The 23,727-nt window shown below is 45.4% G+C and overlaps 2 protein-coding genes across 3 annotated transcripts; both read left to right on the top strand.

Annotated features, from left to right (window-relative positions):
- The first annotated feature begins 839 nt into the window (after window positions 1–839).
- On the top strand, window positions 840–8,492 carry LOC124114429 (ankyrin repeat domain-containing protein 17-like). 2 transcript variants are annotated; one of them, XM_046474986.2, is made up of 3 exons: window positions 840–1,009; window positions 5,159–5,812; window positions 6,125–8,492. In XM_046474986.2, the coding sequence occupies exons 2-3, from the start codon at window positions 5,195–5,197 to the stop codon at window positions 7,517–7,519; spliced, it is 2,013 nt and encodes a 670-aa protein (XP_046330942.1). In that variant the 5' UTR covers window positions 840–1,009; window positions 5,159–5,194; the 3' UTR covers window positions 7,520–8,492. The 2 variants fall into 2 exon arrangements, with proteins under 2 accessions (XP_046330942.1, XP_046330941.2); XM_046474985.2 differs by having other exon boundaries at window positions 5,159–8,492.
- A 2,417-nt stretch (window positions 8,493–10,909) lies between these two features.
- On the top strand, window positions 10,910–21,896 carry LOC124114431 (ankyrin repeat domain-containing protein 17-like). Its single transcript, XM_048386872.1, has 3 exons — window positions 10,910–11,098; window positions 18,979–19,278; window positions 19,630–21,896. The coding sequence occupies exons 2-3, from the start codon at window positions 19,015–19,017 to the stop codon at window positions 21,412–21,414; spliced, it is 2,049 nt and encodes a 682-aa protein (XP_048242829.1). The 5' UTR covers window positions 10,910–11,098; window positions 18,979–19,014; the 3' UTR covers window positions 21,415–21,896.
- Window positions 21,897–23,727: the final 1,831 nt, after the last annotated feature.

Here is a 23,727-nt window from a genome sequence, read left to right as displayed (position 1 = left end):
AATCCCGGTTCGCCCCGATTATGTTTCTAGGTTTGTCAGCACCATACCCGTGCTCGTGGGTTTCACCGAAGTGGTTAACGTCCGAGAAACAGTTTTTGATATTTTCTCATCTGTGAAACTCAGTCCAGAGTTATAGATATTGTCAGCAGAGAAGGAAATAATTGAACTTGTTCGAGGCAACATCAAACAATTATATATAGATCTTGACAAAGGCATCCTCAGCGGTTTTCTTGTGCTAGCCCACTGAGATACCATGCCGCTGTTTAACATGAATACCCCACTCAGACAAAGTATACTGACTCCGAGGCGACCAGTCCTTGTTTTAGCCCCTTAATGCCGAGCGTTAGGCATCTGAGTATAAGGCAGGCATCTTCTAACGTTGTTTGGTATGACGCGGTCGGGGATCGAACCACGGACCTTCCGGTCTCCGGGCAGACGCTGTACCACTAGACCACGTAAGCGTCAGGTAAGGACAAATGTTGAAAGTTCAAAACTTCATAAAAATACAATAACATCAAGGCCAACCGGGATTCGAACCCAATATCGTAATATTCTGGCACGCCTTAGGGACGCAACTCTACATCGAGTAATACATGTTGAATCCCTGTAGGTTGATATCGTCGCCAGCTTCTTGTACGTGTATGTGTGCAAGCTTTCGTTTACGCTCCAAATATCGGGGTTACAAAATTTATTTAAAAAATGAACAATTACCACTCGATATCCCAGAGACACGTTAGCTACATTGTTACACGAGGAGCACGGCTATGGCGCAGACAAACCCACTGTTATCAGTAGCTCCCAGTATCTAAGGGGCATAACTCTGCACAGCCTTCCCCTCCAACTCTACATGACACAGCCTGGCGACGTACATGGACTAGCTGCGATCTCCGGATGAATAAACGTTCCACTCGTTGTCACAGGATGTAACACTGTATGAACTATGTTGGCGTGATGTGTCGTTGTCAAGGTGACGATGCTGTAACCGACGTTCGGGCTAGCGTACATCATTGTAAGTACTAGGCCGAGGTGTCTGTCTCATTGTATCTACCCGTTTCATTATCATATACATTATTATAACTCCGAGGAACGAGACGGGGCGGGATGACCTGGGTCACCATGACCTAACTACACTAGAACTGGTGATGTCACCTTTAACCCTTTCGCCCCAAAAAACATGTCCCAGTACCCGGCTGGCCGATAAATCGGGCGGCTACTGTCCAAGTCCCACACACGGCTGCCTGATAAATCGGGCGGCACGACCGTGTTTACAAAATCGCTCTTTCTACTTCCTCTATCGTGTGTAATCTCGTTCTAAAAGTAGAAACAAGACGTAATGACACGTCATTCTATGGAATGTCCCCGTGTTTTTTTCCGCGGATATGTGACCTGTTTTCGCGACAGGTAATTTTTCTTGCTTGAATCGTTAATCTAGTGTAATGGCAGCCAAATAAGATTCGGATAGCGATCAGATGACTAACAACGACTCTATCGGGAATAATAATGTGTTTGATTTGAATAATTTACGCGAAGGGGAGAGGGAATTTCGCGAAGATTTTGGTGAAGATTTTGACGGTTTCGACGAGGTGCGTGAGTGTGAGTGTCGTGTGCAAACAAGACTATGATAGCCTGAAATCTTCAACAAAAAAATCCTGATTTAAGTTTATTGTCATTTTATAAAGTATTTTAAACTTCTATTTCCGCCCTAACCTTATATGGACATCGCCAGTGCAAGGCTATGGGTGTTGTGTCGTGCCTTTGTCTACCCGTTCACGGAAACCGTCCTCCATATATACATGCCGTATCAACAACCAATTTATCCAGACAACGCATTTATCAGAAACCAGCTATCTGATGAAATGTGATCAGTGGTATGGACGAGAGAAATGCTATATCATTACTTGTTTCAAACGTTAAGGATACTTTTGTCAGAGTTGTAATATTTGTACCCACAATCCCCCGCTGTATCTGTCTGAAAGTCATCCACACTCCCCCGCTGTATCTGTCTGAAAGTCATCCACGCTCCCCCGCTGTATCTGTCTGAAAGTCATCCACACTCCCCCGCTGAATCTGTCTGAAAGTCATCCACTCTCCCCCGCTGAATCTGTCTGAAAGTCATCCACACTCCCCCGCTGTATCTGTCTGAAAGTCATCCACGCTCCCCCGCTGTATCTGTCTGAAAGTCATCCACCCTCCCCCGCTGAATCTGTCTGAAAGTCATCCCCCCTCCCCCGCTGAATCTGTCTGAAAGTCATCCACACTCCCCCGCTGAATCTGTCTGAAAGTCATCCACACTCCCCCGCTGTATCTGTCTGAAAGTCATCCACACTCCCCTGCTGTATCTGTCTGAAAGTCATCCACTCTCCCCCGCTGAATCTGTCTGAAAGTCATCCACACTCCCCCGCTGTATCTGTCTGAAAGTCATCCACACTCCCCCGCTGAATCTGTCTGAAAGTCATCCACTCTCCCCCGCTGAATCTGTCTGAAAGTCATCCACCCTCCCCCGCTGTATCTGTCTGAAAGTCATCCACGCTCCCCCGCTGTATCTGTCTGAAAGTCATCCACCCTCCCCCGCTGAATCTGTCTGAAAGTCATCCCCCCTCCCCCGCTGAATCTGTCTGAAAGTCATCCACACTCCCCCGCTGAATCTGTCTGAAAGTCATCCACACTCCCCCGCTGTATCTGTCTGAAAGTCATCCACACTCCCCTGCTGTATCTGTCTGAAAGTCATCCACTCTCCCCCGCTGAATCTGTCTGAAAGTCATCCACACTCCCCCGCTGTATCTGTCTGAAAGTCATCCACGCTCCCCCGCTGTATCTGTCTGAAAGTCATACACACTCCCCCGCTGTACCCGTCTGAAAGTCATCCACACTCCGCCGCTGTATCTGTCTTAATGTCATCCACAATAATCAGTGATTGACATCATGAGCATCGATCCATTCAATTACGAATGATACGATGACATGCATCAAACAAGTCAGAGAGCCTGACCCCCCAATCCCGTTAGTCGCCTCTTACGACAAGCATCGTCGCCTTTTACGGCAAGAATGGGTTGCTGAAGACCTATTCTACCCCGGATCTTCACGGGTCTTTATACCTGTCAATGATATGAGACATAAAGCAAACACAGACGGCCATCACAGAGAAATCAATATCAAAGCGTTTTAGGGAGATACGGTTACCGCAGCAGAACCGTATCACACCTCCTTCCAGGCTGATATGGCTTGTGGATACATCGTGAACGGGCGATCAGTATCAGCCCAGGAGGTAAACAATTAGAGTTACGTCTCTAAGTGCGTCGTCTGCTAGTCTTGTCCAAACCAGGTGAAAAAAATACATTTTACAATTTGCTGTCATGGTATATGATAGAAAGGTTATTTTATCGCAATTTTAATATCATAACCACCCCCATCCCTAAATCATACCTCAGGCCCTGGCGTTGATAAATGTTCTAGGGTTGACATCCATGGGGTATCATATAAAACTACCATACACCAACCTCTAGAAATCACGATTGAATATTAAATGTTCTCTTGGTATTAAGAGTTGAAACATGTAATGCTGTTGTTAGAGTGTTATTTGTGCTCAGGATTGCCTAAAGTTCACCATTTCAGGTCTACTTTCAATTAAACCCCCTTACTTAGATTCGCGCCTACGGCCTCGCGGCTACCGCGTCAAAGGGACCCCATTATTTTGAATACCAATGCAATCACTGACATGTACATGTATTTCTGGGAATGTATAGTTAAATTCCGCTGTAAGCTGATTCTTCAGTAGAGTCATAATGTGTTGGATTGGGTACAGTGAAGGGAGGGGCGGCAGTCTACAGATGTACAACGTATGCATATATATATGAGGTCACGCATGCAATCTTATACCCATTAATATGTAGCTTAAAGAATAAATATGTAAAACAGACAAGGGACCACAGCCATCTGTTTCATAGCGAAGGAAGCGCCTGCCTGGAAGCCAGGGCACGTGACAAGTAAATGGCGGTAGTCCGAGTGGCTGGCATGTGAAAGTTCGAAACAGTAAAAGAAACTCCTGCCAAAAAGGTCACATGGTTTGGATGGCATTTTTCTGATGTGTGTGGCATGTTCTGTAACTGTAAACCATGACTCAGACTCAAGTTCTGACTTGAAAGCTTAAAATATGATGCTACGACCATTAACAAAATTACCCTTATTGTCCTGTTGCTCGGAGCTCTCTACACTGTTTCTTCCCCTGGTCACAGCTCCCCAGTTCTGCGAGGCGGCCACATCCATACAAGGAATGATTGAGTTGTAAGATAACATGTTAAGATAAGATATAACACTTCATTGTTCAGAAGGAAATTTGGGTTACATCAGCACTAGGTCTCATACATTTTGCATCATAAAACGTATTAAAAAACCTGGTACTAGCTGGTTTGAATGAATTTCCGGCCCTGTTTCTTCTCAACATCCGCAATCGTAGTCGGCAGCCAAAGGAAGTTGCTACTCCGAATCACTCCAAACAAGCGATGACTGTCATGACGCCCTACTCTTCACCCAGCTAAATATTTTTGTTTGTTGGCAAGTCTGATTTCTATTTCATTCCAACTACTCCGTCTTAGTATAGTGAGAACTTTAGGGGAAAGCAGGGCGGGGGGGGGGGGGGGGGGGGGGGGGATGTGTAACCTAGAACCTACCAGACTGAACAAACGTAAGACCCTTGAAGATCCGGGCTTCGGCAACCCATGCTTGCCATACAAGGCAACTATCCTTGTCGTAAGAGGCGACAAACAGGATCTGGTGGTCAGGCTCGCTGACTTGGTTGATGCATGTCATCGTATCCCAATTGCATAGATTGATGCCCATGATGTCAATCACTGTATTGTCTGGTCAAGACTCGATTATCTACAGACCGCCGTCATAAATCTGAAATATTGCTGAGTGCAGCGTCAAACAACAAACAAACAAACCTGAAAAACATACACTTCACATCAATGCATTATTCGATATCATTTAATCTCATCTAAGTTACGTTAATATTAATAATCTTTTAATAAAGATAGCCTGTGTTGGAAAAAGACTTCCCCAAGGTAATTTGAAAGTGTAACATCACATATCTGATTATTGGCATCTTGTAGTTGAACGCACACGGCTTGACCAAGGATGTTTTGTTTCTGGTTTGTTACAGAAGGACCCCAAGCTTCAGTGTAGCACCTCTAGTCCAATGGGTCAGTGTATACCACGTGCTACGGGTGACATGAAAAACACAAAAGGTATTCCACGTGCTACGGGTGACATGGGAAAAGAGAGCGGTATACCACGTGCTTCGAGTGACATGGGAAAAGGGAGCGGTATACCACGTGCTTCGAATGACATGGGAAACACGAGCGGTATATTACGTGCTACGGGTGACATGGGAAACACAAACGGTATACCACGTGCTTCGAGTGACATGGGAAAAGAGAGCGGTATACAACGTGCTACGGGTGACATAGGAAAAGAGAGAGGTATATCACGTGCTTCGAGTGACATGGGAAAAGAGAGCAGTATACCACGTGCTACGGGTGACATGGGAAACACAAGCGGTATTCCACGTGCTTCGGGTGACATGAAAAACACAAGCGGTATTCCACGTGCTTCGGGTGGCATAGGAAACACAAACAGTATACCACGTGCTACGGGTGACATGGAAAACACAAGCGGTATTCCACGTGCTTCAGGTGGCATAGGAAACACAAACGGTATATCACGTGCTACGGGTGACATGGGAAACACAAGCTGCATTCCACGTGCTACGGGTGACATTGGAAACACAAACGGTATACCACGTGCTACGGGTGACATGAAAAACACAAAAGGTATTCCACGTGCTACGGGTGACATGGGAAAAGAGAGCGGTATACCACGTGCTTCGAGTGACATGGGAAACACGAGCGGTATATCACGTGCTACGGGTGACATTGGAAACACGAGCGGTATATCACGTGCTACGGGTGACATTGGAAACACGAGCAGTATACCACGTGCTACGGGTGACATGGGAAAAGAGAGCGGTATACCACGTGCTTCGAGTGACATGGGAAAAGAGAGCGGTATACCACGTGCTTCGAGTGACATGGGAAAAGAGAGCAGTATACCACGTGCTACGGGTGACATGGGAAAAGAGAGCGGTATACCACGTGCTACGGGTGACACAGGAAACACAAGCACCACAACACACGCATCAGGTGAACTGGGACACAAGGTGTCAGCAAGGGTCATAAGACCCCCTGACACTCCAGGAGACAGCTGGACCCGACACTCAACAGTGCAGGATCCTGTGGTAGGAGGGGGTGTGTCATTCCAGGATATTGACGAGCTCAACCTTTACGTGGCATATGCTGTAGGTGGTGAGAAGAAAGTGCAGTGTCTTCCCTTACAGGAACTAGTTGACATCAACAGGAGAGACGACATAGGGAAAACACCCCTGATTGTGGCCGCGTGGAAGGGTCGTCGGGGGGTGTTTGGCCTGCTTGTGAGTAGGGGTGCTGACGCATCACTCCAAGATGCTAATTCGAACAACATCCTCCACTGGGCGTCTCACGGGGGCAATGTGGACATGGTACAGTGTGTCATCTCTAGACGTCTTGTTGACATCAACAGTCGCGGGAACCACGGGTATTCGCCCGTGATGATGGCAGCAGAACGCGGACACAAGGAAGTGGTCACCTTACTGGCACAGGAAGGATGTGACATGTCGCATGTGACCAATGGCGGTAACAATATCCTTCACGTTACCTGTACTGGAGGTGATGTGACGATGGTAAAGTGTCTCCTGTTGATGAATATTGTTGACATCAACAGCAGAGGGACAAACGAGAGAACGGCGACGATGATGGCCGTATTAAAGGGACATAGCGCTGTGTTTGAGCTTCTTGTAAGTGAAGGCAGCGATTTGTCACCCGTGAGTAGCAACAACAACAACATCCTTCACGAGGCCTGTGAGGGTGGAGACGTGAGCATTGTCAACTACATCATCTCCAAAGGTGTCGTTGCTATCAACAGTAGAGGTAAGTACGACAGGACGCCAGTGATGGTTGCAGCGGAGTTTGGACATACTAATGTACTCGAGCTACTTGTGAGGGAAGGCGGTGACGTGAACGTCAGGTCGTCTGAAGGCAACACCATCCTCCATGCAGCGTGTCTGGGAGGACACGTCAAGATGGTGTGCCACGTTCTCTCGACGACACGCGTCAACGTCAACGCCAGAGGTAAGAAAGGGCGGAGCCCCTTGATGTTGGCGGCATGGATGGGGCACCAAGAGGTGTTTGAACTCCTTGTGAGTGCGGGTAGCGACGTGTCACTTGTTGATGATGGAGGTAACAACATTCTCCATGTGGCTTGTCGTGGAGGACATGCGGACATGGTGGCGTATCTCCTGTCGAAAGACATTGCAGACATGGAGGCGATGGACAATCAAGGACTAACAGCAGTTAGGATAGCTGAAGAGAAAAAGAACAAAGCTGTTGTGGGAGTACTGTCGTCCAAGGACAAGATGCCAAGTGACTGAACACTTTTAGACAAACACAGAGTGATATGCATAATACGTTAACCTTATGGGCAATCATACAATCAATATGAAGTCGTTTGGGATTTTACTCTGCGGAGCAAATACTTAATTTATATCACGACGTGTCAGCTTGGGGAGAAAGCCGGAAGTTATTCGCTTTGGCAAAACCCAGAAGTTCGGGCATATTGTTGTTAAACCAAGAAACACAATAACAGCGAAAACGAGACTTGAACTCGAACCACGATCACGGGATTAAGGCGGCAGCTTGGGCGACTCTCTCACAAATGTGGAAACTCTACTGCTGGTGATGAATGTGAGTGAATGGTGATTTAGGACACTGTCTGCCTCTAGAGTCTGGCTGACTTTGTGTAGACTTGTTCCCTGTATTATTGCTAACTCACCCACATGTGGTCCAGGTGCAGATGTCCGCCGTGTAGTGTAGATTGTGTTTGTAGTCAATAAAGGTCGCATCTTTTTAGTGTATTTTATTGTTGAAAAATGATTGTGCCTGTGTGCGCTCTTTGCATTGCATTTGGACAGTGATCAGTTGTCAGGAATGTAGTTCTGTTTAATGTTAACAGTTTTTGGAAGTTATTATATTTAGATGCAAGGCTGGTGTGTAAACGTCCGGTATACCGTGGACTGATGTAGAATATTCTATAATGTTCTAGTGCCGCTAGACTGGTAAGGGCACTGTGTAGAAATTTTCAGTGCTGGTTAGACGGCATGTAAGGGGACAAGAGCACGCATCTCGTATCTCTCACACATTTTCATCTAAGAATACATCAAGGCCAGCTTTCGTGTGAAGATCACATCCTATTCCCTGCCTAGGCCCATCTCGGAACATTGATCACAATCGCTGCTGGGTGAAATACTATCATCACTGACTTTTGCTACGAGGTATCACCACTGCCATCATATATTTTGCCATTGAATATTGTACTACCATTCATTGTGTACTGCCATTATAATTTCTGGGCAGTAATTTGTGTTGATTTGTAAACTTAGTTAATTTTGTAATACATTTGCTGATTGTATACCACTTGTTGGTTGTTTGTTGGTTTCACACTAAATTCTTTTTTAACTTATTGTTTCAATTTGGGAATCGACACGTAAGATGAGAACTTGCGGATAAATACTAGTATACATGTTAGTCACTGAAATACACGACACGGGGCTGACTTACGTTTGCTATTAATCCACGAGTCCACATACGTTAAATTAATCTTTGCTTTGTGGAGACTTTGGAGAGGTGTTCCCGAACATTGGCGTTAAACAATCGGCTGGGATTAGACCAGTGTATGCGAACGTCGCAAGTGAGATTTCATACATTTGGGGCTCGTCTCTATATATGTCTCAAACAATATCGATGAAACGTTTGATTTGAATTCATTGACTCATATACTGTCTATATGAAGATTCATATTCCAATAACTGGCAAAAAATGAAAATCAGTTCTTACTTATACTGAATCCGTGGCGTCGATCGCCTCTTCTACAGAACCAGCAGTGGGGTATCTAGGATTCCAAACTAAGTGCCTAGGCAGGCGAACTGAGAAAGACTCAAAATTTCTTTCACAATTTGGTATTTTAGAAAAGGATTTCTCAAATTAGCATGTATGTTAACGTTGCGTCCAATGCAGTAGTGTAATACTCAGCACTATCATTGGTCCTGTTGTTAGTGATACACGTCACCGCTACAAAAGCATGACATCGGTTATCATTGGTTATAATTATAACCACGTGACCATACGTCATACTCCCTGAACATAGTAGATTATATACAGTATCCGGGATTCGCACCCAAGAACAGCACATCCTGGCAGTAGAATCAACCCCGATAGCGCCTTAATCGACTGGGCTGCATGTGACTCATAACTTTATACGACAAATGTTAATTCTATTCGGTAATGTTATGTGCTAGAATGTTAACCCGCCAAAGACATCGCGATGCAGAGTTGCGTCCCTTGGGCACGCAAGAAACCTATGATTGTGGGTTCGAATCCCGGTTCGCCCCGATTATGTTTCTAGGTTTGTCAGCACCATACCCGTGCTCGTGGGTTTCACCTGCACCTGCCCTGCCCTGCGAGACCTGCATCACTTCGGGCTTTCCTCCCAAATTAAGCGGACACGCAGTGGTATAACTGGAATACTGTTCAAAGTGGCGTTAAACCCAACTTACTCACTCACACACACACTCAGTCTAAAGACATTTTACTGATCCAGACATTAATGTATATCTCAACATGTAGAAGCGGGGAACGCGAGGAGCAACTAAACTTTGTACAAAAGATGAAGGTGTTTTTCCAAAATGAAGGATTTCCCTTTGTATTTTTCGCATATCAACACAAAGAACTTCCACTTTGTGGGACGGTGGGGTAGCCTAGTGGTTAAAGCGTTCGCTCGTCACGCCGAAAGCCTGTGTTCGATTCCCCACATGGGTACTATGTGAAAAGCCCATTTCTGGCGTACCCCGCCGTGATATTGCAGGGTTCGACGACTGCATACACGGGTTTGGTCTCCTCTCAGACGTGTAACAGTGAGTCAGTCGAGCTTCCTGGTTTGTTGTCCAACTTATTGTATGATGATAGTTATTCTGGAAGTAGCAGTAGATGCGGTGTATTGAATCACTTTGTACACAACAGTACTTTACGGAAATAAAACAGTTTTTGATATTTTCTCATCTGTGAAACTCAGTCCAGAGTTATAGATATTGTCAGCAGAGAAGGAAATAATTGAACTTGTTCGAGGCAACATCAAACAATTACATATAGATCTTGACAAAGGCATCCTCAGCGGTTTTCTTGTGTTTTCTGTTTAACATGAATACCCCACTCAGACAAAGTATACTGACTCCGAGCCGACCAGTCCTTGTTTTAGCCCCTTAATGCCGAGAGCCAGGCATCTGAGTATCAGGCAGGCATCTTCTAACGTTGTTTGGTATGACGCGGTCGGGGATCGAACCACCGACCTTCCGGTCTCCGGGCAGACGCTGTACCACTAGACCACGGAGACGTCAGGTAAGGACAAAAATGTTGAAAGTTCAAAACTTCATAAAAATACAATAACATCAAGGCCAACTGGGATTCGAACCCAATATCGTAATATTCTGGCACGCCTTAGGGACGCAACTCTTCATCGAGCAATACATGTTCAATCCCTGTAGGTTGATACGGCCACCAGCTTCTTGTACGTGTATGTTTGCAAGCTTTCGTTTACGCTCCAAATATCGGGGTTACAAAATTTATTAAAAAAATGGACAATTACCACTCGATATCCTAGAGACACGTTAGCTACATTGTTAACACGAGGAGCACAGCTATGGCGCAGACAAACCCACTGTTATCAGTAGCTCCCAGTATCTAAGGGGCATAACTCTGCACAGCCTTCCCCCTCCTACTCTACATGCCACAGCCTGGCGACGTACATGGACTAGCTGCGATCTCCGGATGAATAAACGTTCCACTCGTTGTCACAGGATGAACTATGTAACTGTAACACCGTATGAACTATGTTGGCGTGACGTGTCGTTGTCAAGGTGACGATGCTGTAACCGACGTACGGGCTAGCGTACATCATTGTAAGTACTAGGCCGAAGTGTCTGTCTCATTGTATCTACCCGTTTCATTATCATATACATTATTATAACTCCGAGGAACGAGACGGGGCGGAATGACCTGGGTCACCATGACCTAACTACACTAGAACTGGTGATGTCACCTCTTACAGTTGTACCCGCCTCGGTGTGTTAGTGTCGTGTGCAAACAAGACTATGATAGCCTGAAATCTTCCAATCTCATTCAAATCAGATCTTAGTTTTCTTAAATTGATTTTCCTGATTTAAGTTTATTGTCATTTTATAAAGTATTTTAAACTTCTATTTCCGCCCTGACCTTATATGGACATCGCCAGTGCAAGATTATGTGTGAGTGTTTGTTTCCTGCCTTTGTCTATCTGTTCAAGGAAACCGTCCTCCATATATACATGCCGTATAAACAGGCAGTTTATCCAGACAACGCATTTATCAGAAACCAGCTCTCTGATGAAATGTGATAAGTGGTATGGACGAGAGAAATGCTATATCATTACTTGTTTCAAACGTTTAGGATACTTTTGTCAAGAGTAGTAATATTTGTACCCACGCTTCCCCACTGTATCTGTCTGAAAGTCATCCACACTCCCCCGCTGTATCTGTCGGAGAGTCATCCACTCTCCCCCGCTGTATCTGTCTGAAAGTCATCCACACTCCCCCGCTGTATCTGTCGGAGAGTCATCCACTCTCCCCCGCTGTATCTGTCGGAGAGTCATCCACTCTCCCCCGCTGTATCTGTCTGAAAGTCATCCACTCTCCCCCGCTGTATCTGTCTGAAAGTCATCCACTCTCCCCCGCTGTATCTGTCTGAAAGTCATCCACACTCCCCCGCTGTATCAGTCTGAAAGTCATCCACGCTCCCCCGCTGTATCTGTCGGAGAGTCATCCACACTCCCCCACTGTATCTGTCGGAGAGTCATCCACACTCCCCCGCTGTATCTGTCGGAGAGTCATCCACACTCCCCCGCTGTATCTGTCGGAGAGTCATCCACACTCCCCCACTGTATCTGTCGGAGAGTCATCCACACTCCCCCGCTGTATCTGTCGGAGAGTCATCCACACTCCCCCGCTGTATCTGTCGGAGAGTCATCCACACTCCCCCGCTGTATCTGTCGGAGAGTCATCCACTCTCCCCCGCTGTATCTGTCGGAGAGTCATCCACACTCCCCCACTGTATCTGTCGGAGAGTCATCCACACTCCCCCGCTGAATCTGTCTGAAAGTCATCCACACTCCCCCGCTGTATCTGTCTGAAAGTCATCCACACTCCCCCGCTGTATCTGTCTGAAAGTCATCCACACTCCGCCGCTGTATCTGTCTGAAAGTCATCCTCACTCCCCCGCTGTATCTGTCTGAAAGTCATCCACACTCCCCCGCTGTATCTGTCTGAAAGTCATCCACACTCCGCCGCTGTATCTGTCTGAAAGTCATCCTCACTCCCCCGCTGTATCTGTCTGAAAGTCATCCACACTCCCCCGCTGTATCTGTCGGAGAGTCATCCACGCTCCCCCGCTGTATCTGTCGAGAGTCATCCACACTCCCCCGCTGTATCTGTCTGAAAGTCATCCACACTCCCCCGCTGTATCTGTCGGAGAGTCATCCACACTCCCCCGCTGTATCTGTCGGAGAGTCATCCACACTCCCCCGCTGTATCTGTCTGAAAGTCATCCACACTCCCCCGCTGTATCTGTCTGAAAGTCATCCACACTCCCCCGCTGTATCTGTCGGAGAGTCATCCACTCTCCCCCGCTGTATCTGTCTGAAAGTCATCCACTCTCCCCCGCTGTATCTGTCTGAAAGTCATCCACACTCCCCCGCTGTATCTGTCTGAAAGTCATCCACACTCCCCCGCTGTATCTGTCTGAAAGTCATCCACTCTCCCCCGCTGTATCTGTCTGAAAGTCATCCACACTCCGCCGCTGTATCTGTCGGAGAGTCATCCACACTCCCCCGCTGTATCTGTCTGAAAGTCATCCACACTCCGCCGCTGTATCTGTCGGAGAGTCATCCACACTCCCCCGCTGTATCTGTCTGAAAGTCATCCACACTCTCCCGCTGTATCTGTCTGAAAGTCATCCACACTCCCCCGCTGTATCTGTCTGAAAGTCATCCACACTCCCCCGCTGTATCTGTCGGAGAGTCATCCACACTCCCCCGCTGTATCTGTCGGAGAGTCATCCACTCTCCCCCGCTGTATCTGTCTGAAAGTCATCCACACTCCCCCGCTGTATCTGTCGGAGAGTCATCCACTCTCCCCCGCTGTATCTGTCGGAGAGTCATCCACTCTCCCCCGCTGTATCTGTCTGAAAGTCATCCACACTCCCCCGCTGTATCTGTCTGAAAGTCATCCACACTCCCCCGCTGTATCTGTCGGAGAGTCATCCACTCTCCCCCGCTGTATCTGTCTGAAAGTCATCCACACTCCCTCGCTGTATCTGTCTGAAAGTCATCCACTCTCCCCCGCTGTATCTGTCTGAAAGTCATCCACACTCCCCCGCTGTATCTGTCTGAAAGTCATCCACACTCCCCCGCTGTATCTGTCTGAAAGTCATCCACTCTCCCCCGCTGTATCTGTCTGAAAGTCATCCACACTCCGCCGCTGTATCTGTCGGAGAGTCATCCACACTCCCCCGCTGTATCTGTCTGAAAGTCATCCACACTCCGCCGCTGTATCTGTCGGAGAGTCATCCACACTCCCCCGCTGTATCTGTCTGAAAGTCATCCACACTCTCCCGCTGTATCTGTCTGAAAGTCATCCACACTCCCCCGCTGTATCTGTCTGAAAGTCATCCACACTCCCCCGCTGTATCTGTCGGAGAGTCATCCACACTCCCCCGCTGTATCTGTCGGAGAGTCATCCACACTCCCCCGCTGTATCTGTCGGAGAGTCATCCACACTCCCCCGCTGAATCAGTCTGAAAGTCATCCACACTCCCCCGCTGTATCTGTCTGAAAGTCATCCACATTCCCCCGCTGTATCTGTCTGAAAGTCATCCACACTCTCCCGCTGTATCTGTCTGAAAGTCATCCACACTCTCCCGCTGTATCTGTCGGAAAGTCATCCACATTCCCCCGCTGAATCAGTCTGAAAGTCATCCACACTCCCCCGCTGTATCTGTCTGAAAGTCATCCACACTCTTAATGTAGTCTTAATGCATGCCCCCAAACGCCCTTACATAGCTTCGCGGGGACCCCATTATTTTGAATACCAATGCAATCACTGATATGTACATGTATTTCTGGGAATGTACAGTTAAATTCCGCTGTAAGCTGATTCTTCAGTAGAGTCATAATGTGTTGGATGGGTACAGTGAAGGGAGGGGCGGCAGTCTATAGATATACAACGTATGCATATATATATATGAAGTCACGTATGCAATGTTTTATTATATACATATGAATTAAATACTGGAATTTATTACTTGCAATTTATATATTTTTTCGAAAACAGTGTCTGATAAATTACTAAGCTCTCCCTGTCGCCCCTTTACCACCGCCGTATAAAGGGGGTTGGCGAAAAGAATATAGTTCGTGAATAAAACTAGCCCTGTTAATATATGTTATGCGAAATATATTATTTCATATCGAGTATTAAGTTCCGTGGATGTTTTTGTTTGTCATAATTAAACGTTCCTGTTTAAAATGAAAACAGAAATCATTTTCAAACAGCGATTATTTCATTGGCGTAGGAGTACATATAAGTAGTACTGTGACCATGTCGAACGATCAGCTGAGCGCTCTCCAGGCTTACAAAATCCGCCAAATTTGATCAAATTTTCTCACAGATAAGTATGAACGTTGACATAAACACATTTATAGAACCCCGAACATTTTAACTGAAACATTGTTGCTTGCTGTCATGAATTAAATTAGGAAAGTTCAATTGTCGGAAAATTCAAGCTGGTGTCAGAGAGTGGGATTTCCCCCCTGGTCTAAATTCCCCCCGGAAAAGGGGCTATATAGCCTAATTTCCCCCCGGAAAAAAGGCTTTATAGCTAAATTTCCCCCGGGGAAAAATGACTACATAGCCATATTTCCGCTTTAGAGTCAGATTTCCCCCTTAACACAAGGGGGAAGTATGTCTATATAGTAGTAATTTCCCCTATATCCCTCAGATTTTTCAATGCAGTATTAAAAAACATAACCTACTGCACCATTTAACAAACATTGATCAAACAGCAATGGCAAAAGCGAACTTCTTGCATGCCATATTTGACAGAGAAATTTGAGTTAAACGTGTCTCAATTGAAAACAAGCTTTTAGTGTTGAAAACATAGACGATTCCGACTTGCCACTTGTTATTCATGCCAGAGAACCTATTTATGAACTGTTGCTGGATACTAGTAAACACTTCACTGCTGAAGAGCAAGAGGTCCCAGGTTCGAACCCCGTTAGTGTTATTTAGAATCAAGCTTTATTACCCCCAGGGGAATTTGGATTATATTTGAAGTGAAAAGAGTATACATACACTCATTACGAACAATACAATTACAGACCAACACATATATCTGCACTCATACATAGCACTCCATGCAAACTTACATAACACTCCATGCATGCAAACATACACACAGAACATACATGCATAACATAAAGCAACAAAATATGCACTATTAAAGAAGATAAAATATGGATTAACACCAGCACAAAGGAATTAAACAATGATTAAGAGACAGGTTGACTTGGTTCATCATTTAAAAATAAAATACTAACGGGAACAAATGAAGATTTGGCTCTATTTGATTTAAAACAAGGTACACGATATGTTCTTCCAGATGGTAAAACGTCATACAAGGGTATAAAAAGTGATTTGGTTGGTATAAAATTCTGTTTGCAAGCTGTAGAACACGTTGATTGTAAAGAGAGTCCAGACTGTTGAATTTGCATCCTTGGATTTTTGCTAGCCACTGTAGTTATTTTATTTATTTAACCTAAGGGCTGACATTAGTACAGGTCCTAAAAGTGTTGTCGCAAGCATAGCCTGCAGTTCACAACCCTGTGCACTAAACAGAATCTGCTCATCAGTTGGTAAATGAACAGATGACGGAAACAGTACTCACGTATATATCTTCCACTGAAACACGAGTTGAAAAACTTGCGGCGTCACCTTTGGCAAGTGATCTTGTTCATGCATGCCTCTGTCCACAAACAGTAAATGGGTACCAAGGAGTTAATGTGGTAATGGTAATGTGAATGGGTAATCTTCTAGCGCCTGACAGGCAGCTTTGGTTGCATATTTCACATGTAGCTGGGAAGTTCTGGAATGCAAAATATACGGACCTCTGATCGGGGCAAGAAACGCCATGAGCACGCACAGATATATGCGCTATATACGTTGTAAATATACCTTATAATATACTTTGCAATGAGAGACTGAGGATTCTCGATGACAGAAAAGTGATATGTCACTGCAACCATGGTAAGGAGAACTACTGCCGTTCAAGTTTACAGTGCAGACCTGATAGAAATCAACTAGCAAAGTGTGTTTCAACTAGCAATGTGACGTATTGTTACTGAAGACAGTTGGAAGATTTTAGATTCGCTGATTTACCTCAAATACACAACAACAAAATAAAAAAATTAAAAAAACACATACCCTACTAAATAAATAATAATAAATAAAACATTTCATTTCGTCAGTGACAAAAGGCTGATCTGATCTGTCGAGTGACAGATCCGCCATATCTCACTGTCGAAATGAACTATCCTCTATTTATTAGAATTAAGAATGTATGGCGCAAAACAAAAACAAGATTTTAATCATGGTTTCTCTCGTAAATTACTCCATCAGCCAACTGTACATCTAGGTACTTTTGATAACAGACATATGTTTAATTATGGGGCAAATCTGACTCCAAAGCGGAAAATTGGCTATATAGTGTATTTTCCGGGTGGGAAATATGGCCATATATTGTGCTTTCCGTGGGAAGTATGGCTATATAGCCAGTTTCCCGGGGGAAATTTGGCTATATAGCCCCTTTTCCGGGGTAAAATAGGCTAGGGGGGGAATTCCACTCTCTGACACAGGCGCTTCTCGCCTCGGCGGTACGTCTCGCTGTCGCCAGTTGTGCCTAATGTCTGGCGAAGCATGTCCGGCGCAAGAGTGATATTAACATTGCCATAGATGTTATTTCCAGACATCAGACTCGTCAAAAAGTTCCTGTGGTCAGTTGAAGAGAAGTTATGCACCTGCGGTTGAGACTGAGTACAGTCGGCATCTGACGTAAACAAAGGGGGATAACTCTTTAATGTTTTGATTCAGGAGAAAGTAGTCCGGCACCTTGTTTATATCAGTGACTAGTGACTGATATAACTTTTTTTATATCAGTCACTAGTGATCAGTCACTGATAACTTGATCTACCGTCACTGATAAATTCCAGTATTTCATTCATATGTATATAATAAAAATAAAAGATGTATATAATAAATAGAAAATTCAATGACTGCGTCACTCGTGAAAATATTAGACTCTCCCCACTTCACTCGATGAGATAAAAGTGGTATTTGAGAAAACACATTAAATATCCTCTATATACCCATTAATATGTATCCTAAAGAATAAATATGTAAAACAGACAAGGTACCACTGTCAGCTGTTTCATAGCGAAGGAAGCGCCTGCCTGGAAGCCAGGGCACGTGACAATAAGATGGCGGTAGTCCGACTGGCTGGCTCCAGGTTCCGCGTGCTGTATTCAGCCCTCACATGTGTAGGTTGGAAACACAAAAAGAAACTCCTGCCAAAATGGTCACAGGGTTTGGAATGGCATTTTTCTGATGTGTGTGGGATGTTCAGTAACATTTGTCGTGCTTGTTTTGGTCAGTGACAGAAACCATGACTCAGACTCAAGTTCTGACTTGAAAGCTTAAAATATGATGCTACAAACATGAACAAAATTACCCTTATTGTCCTGTTGCTCGGAGCTCTCTATACTGTCTCTTCCCATGGTCACAGCTCCCCAGTTCTGCGAGGCGGCCACATCCATACAAGGAATGATTGAGTTGTAAGATAACATGTTAAGATAAGATATAACACTTCATTGTTCGTAAGGAAATTTGGGTTACATCAGCACTAGGTATCATACATTTTGTATCGTAAAACGTATTAAAAAACCTGGTACTAGCTGGTGTGAATGAATTTCCGGCCATGTTTCTTCTCAACATCCGCAATCGTAGTCGGCAGCCAAAGGAAGTTGCTACTCCGAATCACTCCAAACAAGCGATGACTGTCATGACGCCCTACTCTTCCCCCAGCTAAATATTTTGTTTGTTGGCAAGTCTGATTTCTATTTCATTCCAACTACTCCGTCTTAGTATAGTGAGAACTTTAGGGGAAAGCAAGGGGGGGGGGGGGCCGTTTATGTGTAACCTAGAACCTATCAGACTGAACAAACGTAAGACCCTTGAAGATCCGGGCTTCGGCAACCCATGCTTGCCATACAAGGCAACTATCCTTGTCGTAAGAGGCGACAAACAGGATCTGGTGGTCAGGCTCACTGACTTGGTTGATGCATGTCATCGTATCCCAATTGCATAGATTGATGCCCATGATGTCAATCACTGTATTGTCTGGTCAAGACTCGATTATCTACAGACCGCCGTCATAAATCTGAAATATTGCTGAGTGCAGCGTCAAACAACAAACAAACAAACCTGAAAATCAAACACTTCACATCAATGCATTATTCGATATCATTTAATCTCATCTAAGTTACGTTAATATTAATAATCTTTTAATAAAGATAGCCTGTGTTGGAAAAAGACTTCCCCAAGGTAATTTGAAAGTGTAACATCACATATCTGATTATTGGCATCTTGTAGTTGAACGCACACGGTTTGACCAAGGATGTTTTGTTTCTGGTTTGTTACAGAAGGACCCCAAGCTTCAGTGTAGCACCTCTAGTCCAATGGGTCAGTGTTGTTCCAAGGAGGTTGTCCACATTGAGAGGCTCAACGTGGCGGGACGTGTGCAAGGCGGCGTAGGACAAACCTACACTGCAGAACACATCACTGGCGGGATAGCAAACGAGGGGTCAGCTGAGCGTCCACACAATGACACTATTACAGTGGGGATAGGACTAAATGACAACCACACAGGAAACATTGGCAGTGTACCACGTGATTCGAGTGACATGGGAAACACAAACGGTATACCACGTGCTTCGAGTGACATGGGAAACACAAACAGTATACCACGTGCTACGGGTGACATAGGAAACACAAGCGGTATTCCACGTGCTACGGGTGGCATAGGAAACACAAGCGGTATACAACGTGCTACGGGTGACATGGGAAACACAAGCGGTATTCCACGTGCTACGGGTGGCATAGGAAACACAAGCGGTATACAACGTGCTACGGGTGACATGGGAAACACAAGCGGTATTCCACGTGCTACGGGTGACATAGGAAACACAAGCGGTTTATCATGTGCTAAGGGTGACATGGGAAACACAAGCGGCATTCCACGTGCAACGGGTGACATGGGAAACACAAACGGTATACCACGTGCTTCGAGTGACATGGGAAAAGAGAGCGGTATACAACGTGCTACGGGTGACATAGGAAACACAAGCGGTTTATCACGTGCTACGGGTGACATGGGAAACACAAGCGGCATTCCACGTGCTACGGGTGACATTGGAAACACAAACGGTATACCACGTGCTACGGGTGACATTGGAAAAGAGAGCGGTAAACCACGTGCTTCAAGTGACATGGGAAACACGAACGGTACATCACGTGCTACGGGTGACATGGGAAACACGAGCGGTATATCACGTGCTACGGGTGACATGGAAAACACGAGCGGTATATCACGTGCTACGGGTGACATGGAAAACACGAGCGGTATATCACGTGCTACGGGTGACATGGAAAACACGAGCGGTACATCACGTGCTACGGGTGACACGGGAAACACAAACGGTATATCACGTGCTACGGGTGACACAGGAAACACAAGCACCACAACACACGCATCAGGTGAACTGGGACACAAGGTGTCAGCAGGGGACATAAGACCCCCTGACACTCCAGGAGACAGCTGGACCAGAAACTCAACAGTGCATGATCCTGTGGTAGGAGGGGGTGTGTCATTCCAGGATATTGACGAGCTCAACCTTTACGTGGCATATGCTGTAGGTGGTGAGAAGAAAGTGCAGTGTCTTCCCTTAGAGGAAATAGTTGACATCAACAGGAGAGACGACATCGGGAAAACACCCCTGATTGTGGCCGCGTGGAAGGGTCGTCTGGGGGTGTTTGGCCTGCTTGTGAGTAGAGGTGCTGACGCATCAGTCCAAGACGCTAATTCGAACAACATCCTCCACTGGGCGTCTCACGGGGGCAATGTGGACATGGTACAGTATGTCATCTCTAGACGTCTTGTTGACATCAACAGTCGCGGGAACCACGGGTATTCGCCCGTGATGATGGCGGCAGAACGCGGACACAAGGAAGTGGTCGCCTTACTGGCACAGAAAGGATGTGACATGTCGCATGTGACCAATGGCGGTAACAATATCCTTCACGTGACCTGTACTGGAGGTTATGTGACGATGGTAAAGTGTCTCCTGTTGATGAATATTGTTGACATCAACAGCAGAGGGGCGAACGAGAGAACGGCGACGATGATGGCCGTATTGAAGGGACATAGCGCTGTGTTTGAGCTTCTTGTAAGTGAAGGCAGCGATTTGTCACCCGTGAGTAGCAACAACAACAACATCCTTCACGAGGCCTGTGTGGGTGGAGACGTGAGCATTGTCAACTACATCATCTCCAAAGGTGTCGTTGCTATCAACAGTAGAGGTAAGTACGACAGGACGCCAGTGATGGTTGCAGCGGAGTTTGGACATACTAATGTACTCGAGCTACTTGTGAGGGAAGGCGGTGACGTGAACGTCAGGTCGTCTGAAGGCAACACCATCCTCCATGCAGCGTGTCTGGGAGGACACGTCAGTATGGTGTGCCACGTTCTCTCGACGACACGCGTCAACGTCAACGCCAGAGGTAAGAAAGGGCGGAGCCCTTTGATGTTGGCGGCATGGATGGGGCACCAAGAGGTGTTTGAACTCCTTGTGAGTGTGGGTAGTGACGTGTCACTTGTTGATGATGGAGGTAACAACATTCTCCATGTGGCTTGTCGTGGAGGAAATGCGGACATGGTGGCGTATCTCCTGTCGAAAGACGTTGCAGACATGGACGCGATGGACAATCAAGGACTAACAGCAGTTATGATAGCTAAAGAGAAAAAGCACAAAGCTGTTGTGGGAGTACTGTCGTCCAAGCTCAAGATGCCAAGTGATTAAACACATTTAGACAAACTCAGAGTGATATGCATAATACGTTAACCTTATGGGCAATCATACAATCAATATGAAGTCGTTTGGAATTTTACTCTGCGGAGGAAATACTTAATTTATATCACGACGTGTCGGCTTGGGGAGAGAGCCGGAAGTTATTCACTTTGGCAAAACCCAGAAGTTCGGGCATATTGTTGTTAAACCAAGAAACACAATAACAGCGAAAACGAGACTAGGACTCGAGCCACGATCACGGGATTAAGGCGGCAGCTTGGGCGGCTCTCTCACAAATGTGGAAACTCTACTGCTGGTGATGAATGTGAGTGAATGGTGATTTAGGACACTGTCTGCCTGTAGAGTCTGGCTGACTTTGTGTAGACTTGTTCCCTGTATTATTGCTAACTCACCCACATGTGGTCCAGGTGCAGATGTCCGCCGTGAAGTGTAGATGTTGTTTGTAGTCAATAAAGGTCGCATTTTTTTGTGTATTTTATTGTTGAAAAATGATTGTGCCTGTGTGCGCTCATTGCATTGCATTTGGACAGTGATCAGTTGTCAGGAATGTAGTACTGTTTAATGTAAACTGTTTTTGGAAGTTATTATATTTAGATGCAAGGGTGGTATGTAAACGTCCGGTATACCGTGGACTGATGTAGAATATTCTGTAATGTTCTAGTGCCGCTAGACTGGTAAGGGCACTGTGTAGAAATTTCAGTTATGTTAGACGGTATGTAAGGGGACAAGAGCAGCCTCTTGTATCTCTCACACATTTTCATCTAAGAATACATCAAGGCCAGCTTTCGTGTGAAGATCACATCCTATTTCCTGCCTAGGCCCATCTCGGAACATTAATCACAATCGCTGCTGGGTGAAATGCTATCATCACTGACTTTTGCTATCACCACTGCCATCATATATTTTGCCATTGAATATTGTACTACCATTCGATTGTGTACTGCCATTATAATTGTTGGGCAGTAGTTTGTGTTGATTTGTAAACTTAGTTAATTTTGTATTACATTTGCTGATTGTATACCACTTGTTGGTTGTTTGTTGGTTTCACACTAAACTCTTTTTTTTAACTTATTGTTTCAATTTGGGAATCGACACGTAACATAAGAACTTGCGGATAAATACTAGTATACATGTTAGTCACTGAAATGCACGACACGGGGCTGACTTACGTTTGCTATTAATCCACGAGTCCATATACGTTAAATTAATGTTTGCTTTTTAGAGACTTTGGAGAGGTGTTCCCGAACATTGGCGTTAAACAATCGGCTGGGATTAGACCAGTGTATGCGAACGTCGCAAGTGCGACTTTCATACATTTGGGGCTCGTCTCTATATATGTCTCAAACAATGTCGATGAAACGTTTGATTTGAACTCATTGACTCATATACTGTCTATATGAAGATTCATATTCCAAATAACTGGCACAAAATGAAAATCAGTTCTTACTTATACTGAATCCGTGGCGTCGATCGCCTCTTCTACAGAACCAGCAGTGGGGTATCTAGGATTCCAAACCAAGTGCCTAGGCAGGCGAACTGAGAAAGACTCAAAATTTCTTTCACAATTTGGTATTTTAGAAAAGGTTTTCTCAAATTAGGATGTATGTTAACATTGCGTCCAATGCAGTAGTGTAATACTCAGCACTATCATTGGTCCTGTTGTTAGTGATACACGTCACCGCTACAAAAGCATGACATCGGTTATCATTGGTTATAATTATAACCACGTGACCATACGTCATACTCCCTGATCATAGTAGATTATATACAATATCCGGGATTCGCACCCGGAAACAGCACATCCTGGCAGTAGAATCACCTCCGATAGCGCCTTAATCGACTGGGCTGCATGTGACTCATGACTTTATACGACAAATGTTAATTCTATTTAGTAATGTTATGTGCTAGAATGTTAACCCGTCAAAGGCATCGCGATGCAGAGTTGCGTCCCTTGGGCACGCAAGAAGCCTATGGTCGTGGGTTCGAATCCCGGTTCGCCCAAATAATGTTTCTAGGTTTGTCAGCACCATACCCGTGCTCCTGGGTTTCACCGAAGTGGTAAACGTCTGAGACCTGCATCACGTCGGGCTTTCCTCCCACATTAAGCGGACACGCAGTGGTATAACTGGAATACTGTTCAAAGTGGCGTTAAACCCAACTTACTCACTCACACACACACTCAAGTCTAAAGACATTTTACTGATCCAGACGTTAATGTATATGTCAGGATGTAGACGCGCGGAACGCGAGGAGCAACTATATTTTTAAATATATGATTGATTTAAAACATTAAAAAACTGAAGA

This window comes from Haliotis rufescens, unplaced genomic scaffold (assembly GCF_023055435.1).
Source record: "Haliotis rufescens isolate VD_foot unplaced genomic scaffold, xgHalRufe1.0.p SCAF_61, whole genome shotgun sequence".
NCBI lineage: Eukaryota > Metazoa > Mollusca > Gastropoda > Lepetellida > Haliotidae > Haliotis > Haliotis rufescens.
This window is presented reverse-complemented; position numbering and strand designations above follow the sequence as displayed.

Excerpts from the sequence above, each read along its gene's own strand:
- LOC124114429 (XM_046474985.2), top strand. The coding sequence starts at position 5,195 with ATGGGTCAGTGTATACCACGTGCTACGGGTGACATGAAAAACACAAAA.
- LOC124114431 (XM_048386872.1), top strand. The coding sequence starts at position 19,015 with ATGGGTCAGTGTTGTTCCAAGGAGGTTGTCCACATTGAGAGGCTCAAC. Across the intron at positions 19,279-19,629 it reads TACCACGTGCTTCGAGTGAC|ATGGGAAAAGAGAGCGGTAT; the intron begins ATGGGAAACACA and ends GCTTCGAGTGAC.